At 44.6% G+C, this 25,194-nt stretch overlaps 1 protein-coding gene across 1 annotated transcript in view; it reads left to right on the forward strand.

Annotated features, from left to right (window-relative positions):
* KMO (kynurenine 3-monooxygenase) overlaps positions 1 to 25,194 on the forward strand; it is a 1,795,071-nt gene that overhangs the window by 381,954 nt on the left and 1,387,923 nt on the right. Inside the window, exon 3 of the mRNA XM_075338209.1 lies at positions 3,657 to 3,754. Within this exon, the coding sequence (XP_075194324.1) occupies positions 3,657 to 3,754 (98 nt within the window). The remainder of the gene's footprint in view (positions 1 to 3,656; positions 3,755 to 25,194) is intronic.

Genomic DNA, 25,194 nt, shown 5'->3' on the forward strand with positions numbered 1-25,194 from the left:
AATCGGAATAGCATTAATTGATTCTTGCAACAATGTATAGACATTCGAATTGCCAAAAGCTAATATATGGAAAGCTTTACCCCCAAAAAAGTACACCAAAAATATGCATTGCAGAGCATCTTACAAATACCATGAAAATAAAAAAGCTTTTTTTTCCCTCTATTTCCTGAAAAAAATTTAAGCTCTTGAAAGAGCAGGCAGTCGGTAAAAATAACTCTAACTCCTAGAAAAGTATTTTGAACCTTAAAATTGATAACAAAAAGAAAAAAAAATAGGTTTGAACTATAACAATGATCTTTATTGTAACTATTGAAGGATCCTCGGCAATGTCTGTACAAATGTTTGGTTTTCTAAGCTGTGTAACACTAAAAATATTTGGAGAAGTTTAAACAAAGGTTTTTCTCCTCCATACATATGTGATTTTTTTCTTTTCTCTGTTTTATGCTAATGTGTTATTTTGATTGGCTGCTTGTAGTTTTAAATACTCACCTGTAATGTATTGTGATCTCCTATGACTAAGGACGCTTAGTCAGAAACACATGAGCATGTGGTGTGCATGCTTCAGCACTATGTTTTAAAATTCTGTCTACGTTTTGAATAAAGAAGAAGATACTTTTTTAACTAAGCAGGATGTGCCGGATTTGCTAATTTGTTAATACTGGCTCTGCTTCATCTGAGGTTGCAGTGCATGGTCGCATTATAAAACATAACCAATCACAGCAGCCTGTGGGACACACTGAGGGAGCCACAGCTGTGAGCAGTGATGTCAGTGAGTTCACTTGAGGTCACAGCTGGCGGTTTCTTTAGTACCCCAGCTATGACTTCAGGTGAATTGACCTGAGGTGAACTCATTTAACTCAGTGACCTCACCTCAGTTGAATAAAGGTAGATTATTTTTGGCACACCTCAGTTGAACTCATTGAACTCAATGAATTACCAGATTAGGCTATGTTCACATATTCAGTATTTGATTGCAGATATTTCTGCACCAAATCTGCATCTCCTGGCAAAAGAAGCAACTAAACCACATCAAAGATGCATGCGCTTTTGGTGTGTGTTTTGCAAGATGTAGATTTGCAACGGAAATGTCTGAAACCATATACTCAACATGCACACTTGTGATTTCAATATGCTCACGACACACCTAGATGAGTTCATTGAGGTTGCAGTTTGTAAAACTGGGTCATTTGTGGGGGGGGCTACTTTTCTGGCATCTCAGGGGCTCTGCAAATGGGAAATGGCACCCCCAAACCATTCCAACTAAATATGTGCTCCAAAATGGTGCTCTTTCCCTTCCCTGTCGTGTGCCCAAACAGCAATTTTCTATCACATATGGGATATTGGCGTACTCAGGAAAAACTGCACATTAAATTTTACAGTGCAACTTCTCCAGCTAGCCTTGCGAAAATTTAAACGTTTGGTCAAAAGCTACATTTGTGAAAAAATTGCATTTTTTTTTTCATTTTCATGGCTCAACATTATAAAATTCTGTGAAGCAACTGGGATTTCAAGGTGCTCACCACACATGTAGCTAAATTCCCTGAGGGTTCTAGTTTACAATATGGGGTCATGTTGCCACGGTATACACTGTGTAGGTACATCAGGGGCTCTCCAAATTCGACATTGAATCAGCTAATGATTCCAGCTAATTTGCATTCTTAAAGTCAAATGTTGCTCCTTCCCTTTAGAGGCTTGTTGTGTGCCCTAAAGAGTGGTTTTCCACCACATTTGGGGTATCTGCGTACTCAGGAGAAATTGCACATCAAATTGGATGGGACCATTGTTCCTGTTACACTTCTGAAAATGAAAAATTTATGGCAAAAGCAACATGTTTGTGGGAAATTTTTGTTTTTTCATTTTCACGGCTCAATGTCATAAAATTGTGTGAAGCACTTGGGGGTTAAAAGTGCTCACCTTACATCCAGCTAAATTCCATGATGGATATATTTTCCAAAATAGGGTCACATGATGGGGCTTCCACTGTTTTGGTACATCAGGGACTTTCCACACGTGACATGGGCTTATTTGTAATTTATGCTTCTGCAAAATTCTCTGTGTTTGACACCATGGGTGTTTTCCAATAACAAAATCATCACTGCTCATCCAAGCTCAGTGCGATATATGCAAAGACTGGCAATGAAGATGATGGAGAGATGATGAACTGATCACAGGATTGAATAACAGTTGCCTGACACTTGGCTCACGCTCACAGCAGAGCCTGAGCAAAGTGTCATATTCGTTAGCATATTGTGACTCGCCCACCCCAGGGCTATGGGACACCCGGTGCCGGACCGGACTAGTCCGGTGGTAGTCAGTGGTGGCTGGGCCCGGCTCCGTGGCCCTGGTGGGTGTCAGTTGAATATGTGGCTTGAATTAAAGTTTGTGTTCGTGACGCCACCTGTGGTATGCGGCTACTAAGCCGCCGCTGCTGTGTGAGGCCTCCGGGATGATGTTATGGCAGCAATGGTAGTACTGCTCCCCACAGGTGGAGCAATGCCCGGGGCACGGTTGGTGCTTGTGGAAGTCTATGGTGCTGCGTGACTAACACGGTGCAGGGCCGACCAGCAATGAAAGAAACAGGCACAAACAGTAGTCTCTTTACCTTCTCCTCTTTTACTCGGCAGAAACTTAGTCCAGGGAGACCGTCACAGATGGTAAAGATGATCCGGCCGGCCTGGAAGTGCCTGGGGTGATCTTTGGCCAGTTGAGTATGAGGCCTACTCCTTAATCTTTCTCTGCTGTGTTAGGACACTGCACTTTGGGTTTGCAATTGCCCTCTTGCTGCTGGGACTTGTTGTTCGTCCCCTTTTCTATGTGGTAGACTGCGCAGGCCCTCTCTGGTGCTTCTCTGCTGGAGTCTACACCGGGCCCTTGGGATGCAGCTGTACCTTCAGATTGCTTCTGGGACAGGGGGCTTACAGCTCTCCTGCCCTCCGGATTCAGCTACCAGGGATGGATTTTATGCCCTGGCAACTACAGACTCCGATGTCCGAGTCCCTGCTGTGCCTCTCTGCTCCCCTTGCTTCACTGGGCCAAGCTATCCAAGCTCTAGGCCCCAGTTTACAAGGCAGCACTACTCTGCGTCTGCACTCTTTCACTCCTGTCTCCAGACTAACTACCACTTCCTCCTTCCAGCCAGACTTAAGGAATGCTCCCTGAAGTTCCAGGTTCAGAGCTCCCCCTGCTGGCCGGAGGGAGAACTGTGTTGAGTGTTAACTTACTGGCCAATAGATCTCCCAATTACCTCCAGGCTCAGCATTAACCCTTTTGGGAGGGCAATGCTGTTGTGGCGACCAGGTCCTGGGGCGCCACAATTGCATCCGATGCTCTCGCACCGAATGCATACGTTAATGTGACCTCGGCCTTACATATTCTTCTGCTACATGGTAGGCAGGGAAATTAGTGAGTAACAAGTCAGCCAGGACATGGTGGAGCTGCTGCATGCCTCAGATTGCCATCTCTTGTACCTAAGTACTTACAGTGACATACCTTAACAGCATGAACATATTTACATTGCACATACTAAGTATATTGAACAGTTGCAATTAAATGTCTATCTACATTTTTTTTTTAAAGTGGACAATTTATCCTTCTTATAAAGTGGTTCAGCTATTTTAATTAAAATAATTTTGTACTTTTTTATTTTATTGAAATAGATATAAGAACTGCCAAAAGTATAAGTGGAAGAAGTATTAATTTGGCTTTATCATACAGAGGTCGTCAAGCTCTCCAAGCTGTTGGCTTAGAAGAAAAGGTACCGTAAATACTTGAAAAAAATCTGTCTTTTTTTAAAACCGAATTGTGTAGTAAAATTTTAATATGTTAAAGTGGTTGTCTGGTCTAAATCATAAGTCTACAGTTAGGGGTACTTTGCACGCTGCGACATCGCTAGCCGATGATAGCGATGCCTAGCGCGATAGTACCCGCCCCCGTCGCACATGAGATAACTTGTGATAGCTGCCGTAGCGAACATTATCGCTATGGCAGCTTCACACGCACTTACCTGCCCGGCGACGTCGCTCTGGCCGGCAACCCACCTCCTTCCTAAGGGGGCGGGCCATGCGGCGTCACAGCGACGTCACACGACAGGCGGCCAATAGAAGCGGAGGGGCGGAGATGAGCGGGACGTAAACATCCCGCCCACCTCCTTCCTTCCGCATAGCCGGTGGACGCAGGTAGATGTTTCTCGCTCCTGCAGCTTCACACACAGCTATGTGTGCTGCCGCAGGAACGACGAACAACATCGTATCTCCTATTGGTGCGACATTATGAAAATGTCCGACACTACACAGATCACCGATTTTCGACGCTTTTGAGATCGTTTATCGGTGCATCTAGGCTTTACACGTTGCAACGTCGTTACTGGCGCCGGATGTGCGTCACTTTCGATTTAACCCCGACGATATCGCAGTAGCGATATCGCAATGTGCAAAGTACCCCTTACTCAATGTGACTGCATATGAACCCTCACATTGCATACATTGTGCCGGAAATGGTAGTCACGTGGTGTTGTGTATGCGATATAAAAGTGCTTCTAGGGATTTCGACTCCGGCTACCAGGATTATATCATCATACCAGAGACTCTTGCTACATGCTTACCAATCTAGGACCTGCGGATCCGATTGGCAAGCCATAACCTGGATTATAACACTATATGGACTTCAGCATTGAATGCAAGGATTCGGCTGTGATACCAAGGACTACCTAAGGAAAAAATCCAGCTTGGGACAATCCAGTCATCTCACTACAGACTTTGCAGTCCTCAGCCAGCTTCCTAAATCTGGCATTATTCCTTTCTCGGTGGGTGCCCGCCAAAAGCGGGGTGCTGCTGGATTGGAGTAAATAGCCCTGGAAGCTCTGAGAAACGGACATTCTAATCCCTGGTGAGCCAGCAGAAGGGTGAGACTCTGTTGCCTGTTACATTTGTGTGTTTTGCTGGTTATGTGTTATGTGCCGTTAATTGTTTGGGGATCCAATAAAGTCTTAATATTGTGATTCCCTCACCCTGTGTTGTCATGTGACACTTCCGCGACAGGGATTCATTGAAGCATTAAAGAGTTATGACCACATACTGTATAGTGACACTGGTCAGATTTCCAAAACTTTGTATGTTCATTGATCTCTTCATGACATATGACATACTGGGCACGTCATGGATTATGTCACTATGATCCCCATGGACTGCCATGGGCAGCCCATGGCGATCCGCACATATCAGCTGATTTCAACAGCTGACATGTGCCTGCTAGGCACAAGTGCAATCGCGTTTCCCCCACGCCTATTAACCCCATAAATCTGACAGCGAGATGTATCAGCGCACCGCCATAAGCATAACTTACCCGGCCCCATCGGAAGTCATGTGACGTGATCACTAGAGTTGAGCGCGGTTCGTGGTTCGAGGTTCTCCAGTTCGGGGCTCGAGTGATTTTGGGGGCTGTTCGAGATCGAACTAGAACTCGAGCTTTTTGCAAAAGCTCGATAGTTCTAGATATGTTCGAGAACGGTTCTAGCAGCAAAAAGCAGGGCTTTTTACAGCTACAGTGTGCAGGAGCCATCGCTGGCAGCCTGCCAGAAGCTGGTAACCAAGATAAACATCGGGTATCCAAGCAAAGCGCTTTGGTTAGTAACCCGATGTTTATCTTAGTTACGTGCAGGAAGCCCACACTTCCCCGCTCAGCTCGCTCCGCCCCCTCCTGCCCGCGGCATGTACACATACACACACACACACACACACGCACACCCACACCCCCCCCCCCCGCTCGGCTTACCTGCGGTGATGAAGTCCCGCCATCCCGACCTCAGCGCTGTCACTGTCCTCCATGGCCGCCGCTTGTCACATCACCTCTCGCTTCCGACCCGAGACTGACTAGCGGTGACGTCACGAACCTCTCGCGATACTTGGTGTGAAGCCGGTCATTGAGCTCAGTGACAGGGGCTGTCGGCAGTGCTGGAGATCAGCGCAGGTAATGTACCTCGCTGACAGCAGCACTTGTCATCCCCTGCAGTGACCTGGGCTGACCCATTGATGTTAGCTCAGGTCACTGCACTGCTCTCCCAGCCAATGGGGAACATCCTGCTCTTCATTGACTGGGACAGTGTGGATCGTCATGGCAACCCCTTGGATTACACCAGACCTGGATTTGTTTTTCATTCTAATAAATTGGTTAAAGAGGGAATGTTTTGGGGAGTGTTTTTTCAAATAAAAATGTATTTGTCATCTATTTTTTTTATTACTGACTGGGTTGGTGATGTCGGGTATCTGATAGACGCCTGACCTCACCAACCCCAGGGCTTGATGCCAGGTGACTTACACATCTGGTATTAACCCCATATATTACCCCGTTTGCCACCGCACCAGGGCGCGGGATGAGCTGGGGCGAAGCACCAGGATTGGCGCATCTAATGTATGCGCCACTTCTGGGGCGGCTGCGGCCTGCTATTTTTAGGCTGGGGAGAGTCCAATAACCATGGACCTCCCTAGTCTGAGAATATCAGGCCCCAGCTGTCTGCTTTACCTTGGCTGGTGATCCAATTTTGGGGGACCCTAACGTGTTTTTTTTTTAAATTATTTATTTAATTTAAAATAACAGCGTGGGGTGCCCTCAGTTTTGGATTACCAGCCAAGGTGAGGTTGCCAGCTGTGGTCTGCAGGCTGCAGCCGTCTGCTTTACCCTAGCTGGCTACAAAACTAGGGGGAACCCTACGTCATTTTTTTTTCATTTTTTTGGCTAAATACAAAGCTAAGCACCCCTTAGTGCCACATGAAAGGCACCAAAGGGTGCTCCACTTTTTCTCCATTTTTTCTCCACTTTTTCTACATTTTTTCTCCACTTTTTCTCCACTTTTTCTCCACTTTTTCTCCACTTTTTCTCCATTTTTTTCCACTTTTTCTCCACTTTTTTCCACTTTTTCTCCACTTTTTCTCCACTTTTTCTCCATTTTTTTCTCCACTTTTTCTCCACTTTTTCTCCACTTTTTTTCCACTTTTTCTCCACTTTTTCTCCACTTTTTCTCCACTTTTTCTCCATTTTTTTCTCCACTTTTTCTCCACTTTTTCTCCACTTTTTCTCCACTTATTCTCCATTTTTTTGTCCACTTTTTCTCCATTTTTTTTCCACTTTTTCTCCACTTTTTCTCCACTTTTTCTCAATTTTTTTTCCACTTTTTCTGCACTTTTTCTCCACTTTTTCTCAATTTTTTTCCACTTTTTCTCCACTTTTTCTCCACTTATTCTCCACTTTTTCTCCACTTTTTCTCCACTTTTTTTCCACTTTTTCTCCACTTTTTCTCCACTTTTTCTCCACTTTTTCTCCACTTATTCTCCACTTTTTTCTCCACTTTTTCTCCACTTTTTCTCCATTATTTTTCCACTTTTTCTCCACTTTTTCTCCACTTTTTCTCCACTTTTTCTCCACTTTTTCTCCATTTTTTTTCCACTTTTTCTCCACTTTTTCTCCATTTTTTTTCCACTTTTTCTCCACTTTTTCTCCACTTTTTCTCCATGTTTTTTCCACTTTTTCTCCACTTTTTCTCCACTTTTTCTCAATTTTTTTCCACTTTTTCTCCACTTTTTCTCCACTTTTTCTCCACTTATTCTCCACTTTTTCTCCACTTTTTCTCCACTTTTTTTCCTACTTTTTTTCCACTTTTTCTCCATTTTTTTTCCACTTTTTCTCCACTTTTTCTCCACTTTTTCTCAATTTTTTTCCACTTTTTCTCCACTTTTTCTCCACTTTTTCTCCACTTATTCTCCACTTATTCTTCACTTTTTCTCCACTTTTTCTCCACTTTTTCTCCACTTTTTCTCCACTTATTCTCCACTTTTTCTCCACTTATTCTCCACTTTTTCTCAACTTATTCTCCACTTTTTCTCCACTTTTTCTCTCCACTTTTTCTCCACTTTTTCTCCACTTATTCTCCACTTTTTTCTCCACTTTTTCTCCATTTTTTTTCCACTTTCTCTCCACTTTTTCTCCACTTTTTCTCCACTTTTTCTCCACTTTTTCTCCACTTATTCTCCACTTTTTCTCCACTTTTTCTCCACTTTTTCTCCACTTATTCACCACTTTTTCTCCACTTATTCTCCACTTTTTCTCCACTTTTTCTCCATTTTTTTCTCCACTTATTGTCCACTTTTTCTCCACTTATTCTCCACTTTTTCTCCACTTATTCTCCACTTTTTTCTCCACTTTTTCTCCACTTTTTCTCCATTTTTTTCTCCACTTTTTCTCCACTTTTTCTCCACTTTTTCTCCATTTTTTTCCACTTTTTCTCCACTTTTTCTCCACTTTCTCTCCACTTTTTCTCCACTTATTCTCCACTTTTTCTCCACTTTTTCTCAACTTATTCTCCACTTTTTCTCCACTTATTCTCCACTTTTTCTCCACTTATTCTCCACTTTTTCTCAACTTATTCTCCACTTTTTCTCCACTTTTTCTCCACTTATTCTCCACTTTTTTCTCCACTTTTTCTCCACTTTTTCTCCACTTTTTCTCCACTTTTTCTCCACTTTTTTCTCCACTTTTTTCCCCTTTTTCTCCGTTCTTTTTCTATGGTCGGTCTACCCATTAGCTCTGCCATGCACACTGTAGCTCTACACCTACTGCACATGTTACTTTATGATTGACATCTCTTTCGTACCAGAGCTGTCTAAGCCTACTCTGACCCCATATTTGTCATTACTATATTGTCCTTGTACTGTATTATGACATTTGTATCATGTGTTTCATTTCTTGCTGTGTTGCAATTTTTTTTGCTGCATCCCAATTGTACCTCTACATTGTTCGAGTTTATGTTATTGTTCTCTCACTCTTATGTGATACTGATTATTGTCATTTTTCATAATTACATGCAGATAAGTCCAATCTGACGAAGGCTCAGGCCGAAACGTCATTTGTAACTTGTTTTGGACAAAAACATATATGCTTATGAAAATTTTTTTTTTCTTAATACGGACCAATAAAGAGTGATTTTGCATTACTATCCGTTGTGACTTACTGACTTAGTCTGGGAGATTTAGAGTGCCGAGGTTACTCACTAATTTTATCTATTATTACCTCTGAGCACCTATATACCAGTGAGCAGAGCTTCCTCTACAGTAGTTCTCCTGATTAGGCATGCCCTTACCTCATGAGCAGGGCATTGCAGCTTTGGTAGCAACCATTACGACATGGACTCTGCTGCTGTGGACCCGAGATGAGTGAGTGCAGATTCATTGCACCCACACTCCTCACATGAAGGGTCCGCACTCCTAGAAAATGGGGGATACGTTCCCTGAGTGTCTCCCCCCCATATTCTAGACGGTCCAGAGTCGTCGTGGGACCCCTTTATTTTTTTTCTTACAATAAATTGGTGAAAGAGGAAATGTTTTGGGGACTGTTTTTTCAAATAAATTTCTTTTGTCGATTTTTTTTTTTGTTAGTACTGACAGTTTATGATGTTGAGTATCTAATAGACGCCATGACATCACAAACTGCTGGGCTTGATCTCAGGTTACTTTACAGCTAGTATCAACCCGATTTATTACCCCGTTTGCCACTGCACCAGGGCACGGGATGAGCTGGGGTGATGCGCCAGGATTGGCGCATCTAGTGGATGCGCCACGACTGGGGTGCCTGCGGCCTGCTATTTTTAGGCTGTGAAGGCCCAATAACTATGGACCTTCCCACCCTGAGAATACCAGACCACAGCTGTCCGCTTTACCTTGGCTGGTGATCCAATTTGGGGGGGACCCTACTTTTATTGTGTAATTATTAATATTTATACAATAATTATAAAAAAGAGCCTGAGGGGACCTCCACATTGGATCCCCAACCACGGTAAAGCTGCCAGCTGTGGTTTTCAGGCTACAGCCGTCTGCTTTACCCTAGCTGGCTATCAAAAATGGGGGGACCCAACGTCATTTTTTTTTTTAACTATTTTTTAAATAGAAAAAATTAATGGGCTTCCCTGTATTTTGATTGCCAACCAAGGTAACGGCAGGCAGATGGGGGTGGCAACCCATAGCTGTCTGCTTTATCTGCGCTGAGAGTCAAAAATACCGCGGAGCGCTACGTCATTTTTTTAAAGATTTATTTTTACAGCACTGTGATGTCCAGCAATCAAAATACAGGGAAGCCCATTTTATTTTTAGTTATTTAAATAAATAATTAAAAAAAATATATATGGGCTCCCGCTGCATTTTTTGTATTGCTAGCTAAGGGTAATCCAAGCAGCTACTGGCTGCTAACCCCCACTGCTTGGTGTTACCTTCACTGGCAATGGAAAATCCAGGGAAGCATTTTTTATTTTTTTTGCCAAAAAACTACAAAAAAAGGACGTGAGCTTCGCCATATTTTTGTATGCTAGCCAGGTACAGCAGGCAGGTGCTGGAAGAGTTGGATACAGCACCAGAATATGGCGCTTCTATGAAAATGCCATTTTCTGAGGCGGCTGCAGACTGCAATTCGCAGCAGTGGGGCCCAGAAAGCTCAGGCCAACCTGTGCTGCGGATTCCAATCCCCAGCTGCCTAGTTGTACCTGGCTGGACACAAAAATGGGGCGAAGCCTACGTCATTTGTTTTCTAATTATTTCATGAAATTCATGAAATAATAAAAAAAGGTCTTCCCTTTATTTTTGGTTCCCAGCCGGGTACAAATAGGCAACTGGGGGTTGGGGGCAGCCGTACCTGCCTGCTGTACCTGGCTAGCATACAAAAATATGGCGAAGCCCACATAATTTTTTCAGGGGGCAAAAAACTTCTGCATACAGTCCTGGATGGAGTATGCTGAGCCTTGTAGTTCTGCAGCTGCTGTCTATCTGTATGGAGAAGAGCAGACAGCAGCTGCAGAACTACAAGGCTCAGCATACTCCATCCAGGACTGTATGCAGAATTTTTTTGCCCACCAAAAAAATGACGTGGGCTTCGCCATATTTTTGTATGCTAGCCAGGTACAGCAGGCAGCCACGGGCTGCCTCCAACCCCCAGTTGCCTATTTGTACCCGGCTGGGAACCAAAAATATAGGGAAGCCCGTTTTTTTTAATTATTTCACTTAGTTCATGAAATAATTAAAAAACAAATGACGTGGGCTTCGCCCCATTTTTGTGTCCAGCCGGGTACAACTAGGCAGCTGGGGATTGGAATCCGCAGCACAGGTTAGCCCGAGGTTTCTGGGCGCCTCTGCTGTGAATTGCAGTCCGCAGCCGCCCCAGAAAATGGCGCTCTCATAGAAGCGCCATCATCTGGCGCTGTATCCAACTCTTCCAACAGCCCTGGAGCCGGGTGGCTTGTTGGGTAATCATGAGTTAATACTGGCTTTGTTTTACTAGCCAGTATTAAGCCAGAGATTCTTAATGTCAGGCATGTTTGACCCGGCCATTAAGAATTTCCAATAAAGGGTTAAAAAAAAGACACCACACAGAGAAAAAATACTTTAATAGAAATAAATACACAGACACATTAGAGACTCCATCTTTATTACACCCTGTCACCCCTCCACGATCCTGCTCTTCTGTCTTCTTTCTTTCTAGTGTAGTAGTAGTGACGATTGTAGTGAGGATGAGGTTCACCAGACCATCACTTGGGGCTGGGGCATCTCATCCTCACTACAATCATCACTAGTGTAGTAGTAGTGACGATTGTAGTGAGGAAGGATGAGGTGCACCAGCTCATCACTTGGGGCTGGGGCATCTCATCCTCACTACAATCCTCACTAGTGTAGTAGTAGTGACGATTGTAGTGAGGAAGGATGAGATTCACCAGCTCATCACTTGGGGCTGGGGAACCTCAACCTCACTACAATCCTCACTACAATCGTGCAGCAGCGTGCAGCATTCACTCCGTGATTGATCAGTGCTGGCTGTCAGCGGTAACAGCGGTAACGCTGACAGACGCGTTACCATAGCAACGGTGCTCTCGGAGCCGCGGTTAGCGGTGACGTCACCGCTAACTGCGTTGCTATGGCAACGGTGATCTCCGTTAATGACCGGCTGTGTCAGCCGGTCCCTAACGGAACGGGGAGTTGACCGTGTGCTAGAGCATGTCTCCGGTACACGGCGATACACATATGTGCACCGTGTACCGGAGAGATGCACTCGCAGGTCCTACATGACGTGTCATAGTCATGTGACCAGTCTGTAGCCAATGAGATAATAGCCACATGACTGGTCACATGGCTATTTTGACGTCACGATAGGTCCTGCATCTCTGCTGGCAGTGCAGGTCACCGGGAGGATTAAGCGATCATCGGATGGAATAGCGGCAGGAGACAGAGTGGAGAAGGGATCGCGGGGACCGGTAAGTGTTATGGCAATGTTTATTAACTGTTTGTGTACATTTATAATGCATTTTTATGTGTTTGTGATTGCCTCCCATTATAGCCTATACGTTCGAGTTCGGTTCGTCGAACGTTCGACGAGCCGAACTCGAACGGGACCCCCGTTCGGCGAACCGGCCTCGAGCCGAACCGGGACCGGTTCGCTCATCTTAAGTGATCACGTGACTTCCGGTGGTTGCCATGGTAGCACAGGGTCATGTGATGACTCCTGTAGCTATCATGAGTCACTTTCTCTCACTGCTGGCATGCTGCCGTGTGTGAGAGTAAATCAGCTTTTCTCCAGATCTCAGCTGTGTAGCTGTGATCTGGAGAAATGGAAGAGTGATCAGACTGCTGATTGTTATAGTCTCCTATGGGGGCTAGTAAAATAAAAAAAAGTAAAAGAAAAGTTTTAAAAAATTAAAAAAAATAAAAAACCTAAAGTTCAAATCACCCCCCATTTGGCCCATTGAAAATGAGGGTGTTAAAAAAATAAAAAATATGCATATATTTGGTATCGCCGCATTTAGAAATGCCCGATCTATCAAAATATAAAATCAATTAAGCTGATTGGTAAACGGCGTAGCAGAAAAAAAATCCAAATGCCAAAATTAAGTTTTTACTTCGTCGCACATTTTGCGCAAAATGCAATAACAGGCGATCAAAACGTAGCATCTGCACATAAATGGTATCGCTAAAAACTTAAGTTCAAGACACAAAAAATAAGCCATAACTGAGCCATAGATCCTGAAAAATGAGAACGCTACGGGTTGTGGAAAATGGTGAAAAAGTGAGCCACTTTTTTGGACAAGATTGGGAATTTTTTTAACCCCTTAGTTGTATTGAGCCACCCCCCCGGGTGTTCGAGTTCGGTTCGGTTCATCGAACGGCAGGTGTGTTCGGCGAACGTTCAACGAACACCTTTGAACCCCATTGAAAACAATGGCAGGCAAACACAAACACATACAAACACATTATACATATACACATACAGTTAATAAACATTGTCATTATACTTACAGGTCCCAGTGATGCGTCCTGCAGACTGTCTCCCTCCGCTTTTCCTTCCGATCATCGCTGCGCCCTCCCGGTAACCAGCACTGATGATAGGACCTTCTGTGACGTCGTCATAGCATGTGACCAGTCACGTGTCTATTATCTCATTGACTACAGACTGGTCACATGGCTAGACGTCATGCTAGGTCCTGTCAGTGCATCTCTCCAGTACGCAGTGCTCGTTTGAGCATCTCCGTGTACTGGCGAGATGCTTGGGCACATGCTTGGCTACCCCGTTCCTGCATGTCGGCGCTCTTTACAGAGTCAGCCAATATGCAGGGACTGGATGCCACAGCCGGAGAATAGCGGCACCGGGAATCAGGTGATCGGAGATCACCATTGCTATAGTAACCCGCCTGTCAGATTACTATTGCAACAGTGGCAGCAGTGACGTCACAGCTTACAACCCGAAGCCTCTGCTCATTCACTGAGTGATTAGATCGTCCAATCCGGATCCAATATCATCTGATCGCTTTGCTGGAAGGCAAAGCGATCAGATGATGTGTCAGGTTCAAAGGCCTGAATCACATGACACAGCAGCTGATTGTATGAACGGCTTTTATACAATCAGCTGATGCATCAGTGTAAAAAAAAAAAAACTACACACTTCTGTGCAGACTCCTGTCCGACAGCATCAGCTGATAGTTTAGCTGGCCGGGCGGTAAAAAGTCGGCCTCACCGCTCGACTTAGAGTGGCAGCTGATTCCGTCAGGTGACCGCATCAGCTGATCATCGCCAGGTCTGAGAGAGAGAAAAGAGAGAGAAAAAGAGAAAAAAGAGAGAGAGAAAGAAAGAGGGAAAAAGAGAAAGAGAGAAAGAGAGAGAGGATGCAGCCTCATTCCGTTAACTGCTCCGATTTTAGAGGTGTGTCCCACGGCTCACAGCTGATGTCTGACTCCTCCCCTCAGTGCATAATTAAATTATAATTATAAATAAATAATATAATTTAAAATTATAAATAAATTAAATTCTTTACCAGTACGACCGGACTCAAACTTGTGAACTAATTCTCCTTAGGCAGCAGCTCTACCCATTGAGCCACTGCCTGTAATGAAAAGCATAGAAAGATTTGGTAATCTTGACCTCTGTAATGCAGTAGAGAATCCAAAAGTGGATTATTCAGCTACAAAGAGGAGAGAGAGAGGGAGAAAGAGAGAGGGAAAAAGAGAGAAAGAGGGAAAAAGAGAGAGAGAGAAAGAGAGAGAGCAGCCTCATTCCATTAACTGCTCCGATTTTAGAGGTGTATCCCACAGCTCACAGCTGATGTCCAGCTCCTCCCCTCAGTGCATAATTAAATTAAATTATAATTATAAATAAATAATAATTATAATTTAAAATTATAAATAGATTAAATTAAAATCTTTACCGGGACGGCCGGTACTCGAACTCGTGAACTAATGCTCCTGAGGTGACAGCTCTACCCATTGAGCCACTGCCTGTAATGAAAAGCATAGGCAGATTTGGTAATCTTGACCTCTGTATTGCAGTAGAGAATCCAGACATACGCAAGCACTACCTGAGTGAAGACAGTGCGGCTCACTTCAGTTGCTGCGTGGAGCTGACACAGAGCGCTCGTATTCTTAGGCGCTCCATGTCAGCTTCATGTAACAGAGCTGAAAACGTCGTGTAGATTACTTTGGACCTGGATTGTTGTTTGGGGATTAAAAAAGAGGTAAATGTCTTTTATTCCAAATAAAGGATTTTTCGTTGTGTGTGTTTATTTACTTTCACTTACAGGTTAATCATGGAAGGTATCTCGGGGAGACGCCTGCCATGATTAACCTAACCTTATTACCTCAATTGGCACCGCACCAGGGCAATTCGGGATGAGCCGGGTAGAGTCCCGGGACTGTCGCATCTAATGGATGCGGCAATTCCGAGCGGCTGCTGGCTGATATTGTTAGGGTGGTGGGCTCCCCATAATGTGGCGCTCCCCATCCTGGCAATACCAGCCTCCAGCTATATGGTTTTATCTTGGCTAGTATCAAAATTGGGGGGAACCCCAGTGTTTTGTTTTTATTATTTATTTATTTTACTGCACGATATAGACCCGCCCGCCGGCGGCTGTGATTGGTTGCAGTGAGACAGCTGTCAATCATTGTGGGGATGTGTCTGACTGCAACCAATCATGGGCGCCGGTGGGCGGGGAAAGCAGGGAATACCAGATTGAGTAATGAGCGGCAGACATTTTCAAAAGAGGAAAAGCCACCGGAGCTTTGTGACAGCCGTGCAGCGCCGCGCCCCTGATCAGTGAGTAGGAAAGAGAGAGGGATTGTGCTGGGGATGCAGGACGCATGCAGATACGCAACGTGCGCACATAGCCTTACTGTGAAAAGCCATGCTTTTGGTGATCGAACCATTATCGAACAGTAACTTGAACTGCCGAACTTGAAGCAAATCGTTTGAGTTCGTCGAACGACTCGAACACCACCCAAAATCACTCGAATTTGAAATTGGCGAATGGTTCAATTCAAACATCACTCATCTCTACCCCTTAGATAAAAGTAAACCTATACATGTTTGCTGTCTTTAAACTTGTACCGACCTGAGATATCACACCGACACATCAGTTTTATCGTATTTTGGACGTGGTGAACAAAATATCACAAAAACTATTGTGTGATCGCACTTTTTTGCAGTTTTCCGACACTTGACATTTTATTGCTTTTTTCCAGTACACTGTATGGTAAAACTTATGGTTTCATTTAAAAGTACAGCTCATCACTCAAAAAACAAGCCCTGACATGGCAAGATTGACGGAAAAATAAAAAAGTTACGGCTTCTGGAAGAAGGAAAGGGGAAAAAACCCCCAGGAAACGCCCGGAGGTGAAGGGGTTAACATCCAAATTGGCTTTGTAATCAACCTCTTTGCAACATATGACACACTGGGTACATCATGATAGTTGGTGCGTTTCCGACGAAAGACATATCAGTACATTATGGTGATCGCGGAGTTCAGACTCTGTGCCCCCACAGTGGATGCTGGGTCAGCAGCTTATGTTGTAACTGAGATCTGGCTCTCACTGCCAAGATTAGGGCTTGCACTGCTCCAGGCAGTTTAAGGCTATGTGTCCACGGTGTGTTTTTTCATGCTTTTCTGCAGCGTTTTCAACTGCACCTTTTTAGTGCCCAAATGGCTGCGTTTTGATTTCCCAACAAAGTCTATGGAAAATAAGGTTTTCCTGTGCCCACCATGCAGTTCAAAATGCTGCATTTAATTTGCATATTTTGTGGCAAAAACCATGCGTTTTAAAAAGCAGCATGTCAATTGTTTTTGCCATTTGAGGTGCGTTTAGATAACATAGAAGTCAATGAGAAGCAGGGGGTAACCAAGAAACATCAAAATTCCAGCGTTTTACCTGCTTTTTAGGTGCAGAAAACATGCGTTTTGGACTACTAAAACGCATGCTTTTTGCACATCAAAAAAATGATTTCATATGTCCCTTTACACACACACATAGTCCGACAATTTATGTAAAGAAAATTATCATTTTATTGCTATATTTCCGTTTTTTATTAAATAATCGCTATAATTCTATTAAATCTTGCTATTTTCTTTTTTTTCATAAAAATATTTGTCCCTTTTTTTTCTCTTTTTTTCATTTTGTTTGACTGTTGTAACTTTATTTATCATTGTCTTGATGTTCAAAACGCATGTGTCAAAGTGCATTTGAAAAGCATCTAAAAAGCACTAAAAACGCACCAAATACGCGGCAAATACGCATGCGTTTTCAGCGCTAAAGTTCTGCAAAAGGCAACTTTGGCTAATTCAATTAAGGACAAAATGTGCATTTAGAACTGCAAGTAGGGGAAAGCAACGTGGACACATAGCCTAACACCCTAAAGGCTGTGATCAATAGCGATCGCAGCATTTAGGTGCCTGAGAGAGGATTGCGCTCCTGTCCCAAGTGATTTGGTCCCTGTCATGTGATCACAGGGTCCCGAACGCTACCATGGTAACCTGTGGTCATCACTATAATGGCCGTTGGGTAACCCAGCTACGGAAAGCCAGATGCTTGGTGTGTGGGATGAACTGTCTGAGCTGGGAGTGCAACAATAACAAATCCACCGCAATGATGGAGCATTGCAATGGATTTTATGAGCGATCAGAGTAGTAAAAGGTAATGTCTAGGGATGATCGAATACCAAAATATCCACTTTGACGAATATCCGACGAATAGGTCAGCACTATTCAACTATTCGCAAATATTCGATGTGCTATGTAAATCTATGGGAAACCCGAATAATTTCACGTTGGACCTAACAGCGAGCTGTGGTGACTGAGGAGAAGGCTAAAATGGATGGGAAAAGGTTGAAACAGTATGGGCACAGCCTGTAGAAGGTGCCTCACTGCATTTCTGGTGTCTTGGAATAAGGGGCTCAGAGCAGCACGCGGCTTTTATGTAGTCAGCAAAACAGCTCTCAAACCAAATCGCTTTTTTGAAAAACAGAACGCAGGTCTTTTGGTCTCTCTTTCTGTCTGTCGGTCTTTCCCTCTCCCACCCTCTCTCAAACTTACACCAGTTACTGACCGATCACGTGCGTGGCGCTGCACAGCTGTCACACTGCTCTGGCGGCTTCTCAAGCTTTTGAAAATGATGGCCGCTCATTATTCCATCTCATATTCCCTGCTTCCCCTGCCCACCAGCACCTATGATTGGTTGCATTCAGACACGCCCCCAAGCTGTGTGACAGCTGTCTCACTGCAACCAATCACAGCCACCGGTGGGCAGGTCTATGTAGTGCAGTAAAATAAATAAATAGATAATTAAAAAGAAAAACAGAGTGTGGTCCCCCCCAATTTTGATACCAGCCAAGATAAAGGCACACGGCTGAAGGCTGGTATTCCCAGGATGGGGAGCCCCACATTATCGGGAGCCCCCCGCTTAAAAATATCAGCCAGCAGCCGCCCGGAGTTGCCGCATCCATTAGATTCGACAGGCCCGGGAATCTACCCGACTCATCCAGAATTGCCCTGATGCGGTGGCAATCCCATAGCTGCCACTAAGTCCTAGGTTAATCATGGCAGGCGTCTATGAGACACCCCCAATGATTAACCTGTAAGTGAAAGTAATTAAACACATACACCCGAAAAATCCTTTATTTGGAATAAAAGACAAAAAAAATACCTTCTTTCACCACTTTATTAAAATCCCCAAATACCACTCCAGGTCCGGCGTAATCCACACGAGGTCCCACAGCGCATCCAGCTCTGCTACATGAAGCTGACAGAAGCAGCTGTAGAACACCGCCGCTCCTATGAGAACCATGGAGCAACTGAAGTGAATTGCACTGTCAGCGCTGACGTCACTCAGGTTACCCACGGCCACAACACTCAGGTGAAGGACTGCAGCTGGCCGTGAGTAACCTGAGTGATGGTACCACTGATCGCGTGGCTCACTTCAGTCACTCAGGAGATTTGCGGTCACCGGTGAGCCCTTCACCTGTGATCGTAAATCAGCCTGCAGCACACACAGAGCCGCACGATGGCAATTAAGTCAGGTAAACTTCATCCGAGTTCATTCTGATCGCGCGGCTCTGTCTCACAGCCAGCCATGTTCTAAAGGAATGTAGCAGAGCCAAGTGGGACCGCACTGTTAAAAATGCATCCAAAACACTGATGGGGAATGTTTCCACTTACTGACAGCAAGCAGAGATGGTGGGGAATGTTTCCTTTCAATGACAGCAAGCAGAGATGATGGGGAATGTTTCCACTCAGTGACAGCAAGCAGACCAGTTGGGGAATGTTTTCATTCACTGACAGCGTGCAGAGATGGTGGGGAATGTTTCCATTCAATGACAGCAAGCTGACGTGTTGGGGAATGTTTCCATTCACTTACAGCAAGCAGAGATGGTGGGAAATATTTCCATTCACTGACAGCGTGCAGAGATGATGGGGAATGTTTCCATTCAATGACAGCAAGCTGACGTGTTGGGGAATGTTTCCATTCAATGACAGCAACCAGATGTGTTGGGGAATGTTTCCATTCAATGACAGCAATCAGAGATGGTGGGGAATGTTTCCACTCACTGACAGCAAGCAGAGATGATGGGGAATGTTTCAACTCACTGACAGCAAGCAGACGTGCTGGAGAATGTTTCCATTCAATGACAGCAAGCAGAGATAGTGGGGAATGTTTCCATTCAGTGACAGCAAGCTGATGTGTTGGGGAATGTTGCCATTCAATGACAGTAAGCAGAGATGGTGGGGAATGTTTCCATTCAATGACAGCCAGCAGAGATGGTGGGGAATGTTTCCATTCATGCCCCTGATTACTAGTATTATCTCTGTAAGTATCGGTGAACACTGTCACCCTCTCTTTATCACTTTTTCATACCCTATCTTGCATTTTGCACTTCACCCGCTTCACTTGACTACGGTCGGATAGAATTATACTATTGGTTCTGAGGCATACCGTTTTAATCTATTGAAATAAAGTATTGTTTTAGGGGATTTTTTTCTTTGGTCTTTATATTATTTATTCCTCTTTTTGATTATTGATTTGGTTTGTGAATGTTTCTACTCACTAACAGCAAGCAGAGATGATGAGGAATGTTTCCACTCACTAACAGCAAGCAAAGATGGTGGGAAATGTTTTTATTCACTGACAGCAAGCAGACGTGTTGGGGAATGTTTCCATTCAAGGACAGCAAGCAGACATGTTGGGGAATGTTTCCATACAATGACAGCAAGCAGAGAGGATGGGGAATATTTAGCAGAGCATAGAGCATGGCTGACTGCGAGACAGAGCCGCAAGATCAGAATGAACTCGGATGAACTCGACTTCATTGTCATCGCGCGGCTCTGTCTTTGTGTGCCGCTGCCTGATTTGCGATCACAGGTGAAGGACTCGCCGGTGACCGCAAATCCCCTGAGTGACTGAAGTGAATCACGCGATCAGCGGGGCCATCACTCAGGTTACCCGTGGCCACAGCTGCAGTCCTCCACCTGAAAGTGATGGCCGCAGGTAACCTGAGTGACGTCACCGCTGATCACGCAATTCACTTCACTTGCTGCGTGGAGCTCACAGGAGCGGCGGTGTTCCACGGCCGCTCCTGTCAGCTTCATGTAGCAGAGCTGGATGTGTCGTCGTGGGACCTCGTGTGGATTACGCCGGACCTGGAAGGGTATCTGGGGATTTTAATAAAGTGGTGAAAGAGGGTACTTTTTTTTGTCTTTTATTCCAAATAAAGAATTTTTTCGGGTGTATGTGTTTATGTACTTTCACTTACAGGTTAATCATTGTGGGGGTGTCATAGACGCCTGCCATGATTAACCTAGGACTTAGTGGCTGCTGTGGGCTGCCATTAACTCCTTATTACCCCGATTGCCACCTCATCAGGGCAATTCTGGATGAGCCGGGTAGAGTCCCAGGACTGTCGCATCTAATAGATGAGGCAACTCCAGGCGGCTGCTGGCTGATATTTTTAGGCTGGGGGGCTCAGCATAACGTGGGGTCCCCTATCCTGTGAATACCAGCCTTCAGCCGTGTGGCTTTATCTTGGCTGGTATCAAAATTGGGGGGGACCGCACGCCGTTTTTTTTTTATTATTTATTTACATAGACCTGCCCACCGGCGGTTGTGATTGGTTGCAGTGAGACAGCTATTACTCAGTGTGGGGGCGCGTCTAAATACAACCAATTATAGGCGCCAGTTGGCGGGGGAAGCAGGGAATACGAGATGGAATGGACGGCCGGCATTTTCAAAAGCTTGAGAAGCCGCCGGAGCAGTGTGACAGCTGTGCAGCGCTGCGCTGGTGATTGGTCAGTGATCGGTGAGAATGAGAGAGAGGGGAGGAGAAGGAGAGACCGAAAGACCTGCGTTCTGTTTGTCAAAAAAGCTATTTATGGAGCTGCCAGCAGCTACTGGACACTGTAATCAGATCAAGGACTATTTATTAGCTGTATCTAAGAACGCTCTCCCACACACAATACAGTCTATCTACACCGCCAGCTCCGTATCACTGGGTGTTCACAAAATGGCCGCTGGCTTATATAGCCCCTATGACACTGTGCGGCCAAGCCAATCACAGTAACACCACAACAAAGATGGCTGCAGCGTTACTGTGAGAGCAATCAACATCAGATGTGTTTATTGGTTGGAAAACAGGGACCAGTAAGTCAGAAATTAAAATAAAAGTATCGGAGTAGATGTTGTTTTATCCGTCAGCTAGTGAATAGCGCGAATACCTCCTTAGCCGTCGGATACCGAATAGTGACGAATACATTCGCTCATAGCTAGTAATGTCCCATAGAGGGACTTTCTAAATAGGTAAAAAAAAAGTAAAAATATATATTTAAAGAGTCTGAAAATAAAGAACAAAAAAATAAAAAAATATTCCAATAAATGTTATTTTTTGTAACAATAAACAAAAAAAGTACATATATTTGGTATTGCCGCATCCATAACAACCCGATCTCTAAAATTATTACACTAGTTAACCCCTTCAGTGAATACATTAAAACAATAAATAAATAAACGTAGCAAAAAAATCAATGTTTTTCATCATACAGCTAATAAAAAAAGTGGAATAAAATTAAATCCAAAAGTGACATATAAATAAAATTGCTACCACTGAAAACATCATATTGTCCTGCAAAAAACAAGCCTGGGAAGTACAAAGCCTGGAGACTTATATTAGAGAAGGAATAGTGCCTAGAGGTCTACGGATCACCCTTAACCCGAGTAACAGATTTAGAGCCCCTGATTTTATTAAGAATTGGGAGAGGGAAGCAACTAACTGTGCCCTTAGATTGATGAAGCTTCTCTTGGACGAGGAGAAACAAAATTTATTGGGTCTTAACGATAGTCTAAGAGAACAGATATCCATAGTCAAGAAATATTCTGGTGAGACCGACTTCTCTAAAAAAGAGACCAATTTACAAAATACGATCGAGCATTTTCAGTACCTGATTAAGGATCGTAAGCATAAACAATATATGCGTGACACCCAAGATTTCTGCGAGAATAAGGCATACCTTTTTCTGACGAACAAGAGTCTCCAACCTCAGCAACATCTTGACATTTCCTCCACTGATACTGAAATATCTGACTGTGAACAAGGAGGTGGGGGACATAACTTTCGTGGTAGAAACAAGAATAGAGGGAGAGGTCGTGGACAGAGAGGGAGAGGTAGATCTCAACCTTCATATAGTACTAATTTTTTAGACAACGCTTACCCCCTGAGGAGCCGAATGGGTGTGACGAGAGGTCCGGAACAAGCGTAGGCCCCAGAGTCATTAACCTTTCATCTCGACCCCTTAGTGGAACTGAGATAGCGGTCTTAGAAAGGGGGCTCTCTTTCGTCCCCACAACTGACTTCGACCTTTTTGCCTGTATAAAAGATCTTAATCTTTTTGCACGTAAGTTGAAATGGAGGAAGTTCTTCCACATGGAGGATAACAAGTTGAGTGAAGAACTAGGCATTCCTCCAGATATGTTGCCGGATGTTAGACTGTTGGAGGGTCTTTCTGATATGAATCCTAATTTATTCGGACAGGGTCCCTTTTCGGTGTTTAAAAAGAAAAGTATTAAAATGCCACCGGTGCAGAAAGATATGTCGACAGTAGACATCTTCGTTAATTTAGTATCCAGAGATCTAAGAATAATGAGCGAACACGAGACTTTCACCCATTACAACTGCACCAAAGAAGAGATCATGGCCATACGCACTTTGGAGCAGGACCGCCACGTTATCATCAAACCCTCTGACAAGGGAGGCAACGTGGTCGTCCTTGACCCGGTACAGTATCTTGCAATGTGCCATGATCTTCTTTCGGACAAGGAGGGATATGCGGTCTTGAGGGACAATCCCACAATTTCCCTGTTGTCTGGGTTGAAAAATCTCTTAGATCAGGGTCTTGCCGATAGGGTGATAGACAAAAAGGAACATCAATTCCTGTTGCCGGATCACCCTATCATGGCAACCTTTTACGGTCTGCCCAAGATCCACAAGGGACTTAGTCCGTTAAAGGGCAGACCAATTGTCTCCGGAATTGGCGGGATATGTCAGAATCTTGGGTCATATGTAGACGTCATTTTGAGACCTTTCGTGGAATCACTACCGTCTTACACAAGGGACACCACCGACCTCCTCCTGAAACTAGATGGGGTCTCTGTAAGGGAAGGTGACATTCTAGTGAGCATCGATGTTGAGGCGCTTTATTCTTCAATCCCGCACCACATGGGACTTAGGGCAGTAAAGCATTACCTCTCCACGAGAGGTTGCCAATACCAGCTCCATAATGAATTCGTGCTGAAAGCATTGGAATTTTGTTTGAGGAATAACATCTTCACCTTCAATGGGAGGTACTATCACCAGCTCAGGGGCACCGCGATGGGGAGCCCCTGTGCTCCCTCGTACGCTAATTTGCTCCTGGGCTGGTGGGAGGAGACTGTCGTCTTCTCCGAGGAGGGAGGTGATGGACGACTGTCTGACCAGGTCGATCTATGGTCGCGCTATATTGATGACATATTCATCATATGGCGCGGCACCCGGGACGATCTGGCGACCTTTGTCAACCAATTGAACGACAATGAGATAGGCCTCCGCTTCACATATGAGGCGGACCCTGTCTCTTTGCCGTTCTTGGATGTCCTCATCAGCAAGACAAGAGATGGAACCTTGAGTACGTCTACCTACAGGAAGCCGACTGCCACTAACTCCCTCCTGAGATGGGACAGTAACCATCCGGCTCCCCTCAGGAGGGGAATCCCTAAGGGCCAATACTACAGGATTCGTCGGAACTGTTCTGATGAGGCCTCATTCATGACACAAGCGAATGACCTTAGGAGGCGTTTTCTTGACCGTGGCTATCCTGGAAAGGTATTGAGTCAGGCCTTTAATGAGGCAAGATCCAAGTCTCGATCTGATTTATTAAAACCATCTAGGAAAGACACGGGGGATTCTGTCACAAGATTCATCACTACGTATTCCAATGGGGCTCATCTTGTCAGAAACATTTTTGAAAGACATTGGTCAATTCTAACAATGGATAAGGACCTGAAAACATCAGTGGGTCCCTATCCCCAGGTCACATATCGGAGAGGCAGATCTCTGGGTGATAGATTGGTCCACAGCCATTTTGTGGCACCAAAGCAGGAGACCTGGCTCAGATCCAACTTGAAGGGTTGACACAGATGTGGTGATTGTGTGGCATGCTCGTCCGTCTCGCCAGGCAAGACTTTCTTGTCTAACGTTACTCAAGAATCATTCACCATCCGAGATTTCATCAACTGCCGCACAAAAGGCGTTGTCTACAAGGCCACATGCGCATGCGGACTCGAATACGTTGGCAAGATGAGGAGAGAGTTCCGCAGGCGCATTGGAGATCACATGGGGGACATTGAACATGACAGGGACACCTCACTGGCGCGTCATGTCAATGTCTCCCATGGTGGGAAAAAAGACGTCGTTAAGTTTATCGGCATTGAAAAAATCGAGAAACCAGTCAGAGGGGGTGATTGGGACCGTTTGATCCTACAAAAAGAGGCAAGATGGATCTTCCGCCTCAATACGGTCTCCCCCTCCGGTCTGAACGAACAGCTGAATTATGGTTGCTTCATCTAGTTCCCAGCCCATTCACTCCTTTCCACTTGTTTGTTCTGTCCTCCTCTTTTAGTAATCTAGTACATGTCATGTCAATTCCCCTATCAGGATGGTTTTCCTGATACCCTTTTTGGGACAAATCATTTACCTGACCTCTTTTACAGGCTATTATACATCACTTATTCTCTTATCCATATGAGCTTAGTGATTCCTCAGGTGTCCCATTTTCCTTCCCCCCCCTTTCTCCAATTCCATTATATGCCTGTTTGGTTACATTGTACTGGAATTACCA

This window comes from Anomaloglossus baeobatrachus, chromosome 3 (genome assembly GCF_048569485.1).
Source record: "Anomaloglossus baeobatrachus isolate aAnoBae1 chromosome 3, aAnoBae1.hap1, whole genome shotgun sequence".
Classification (NCBI taxonomy): Eukaryota; Metazoa; Chordata; class Amphibia; order Anura; family Aromobatidae; genus Anomaloglossus; species Anomaloglossus baeobatrachus.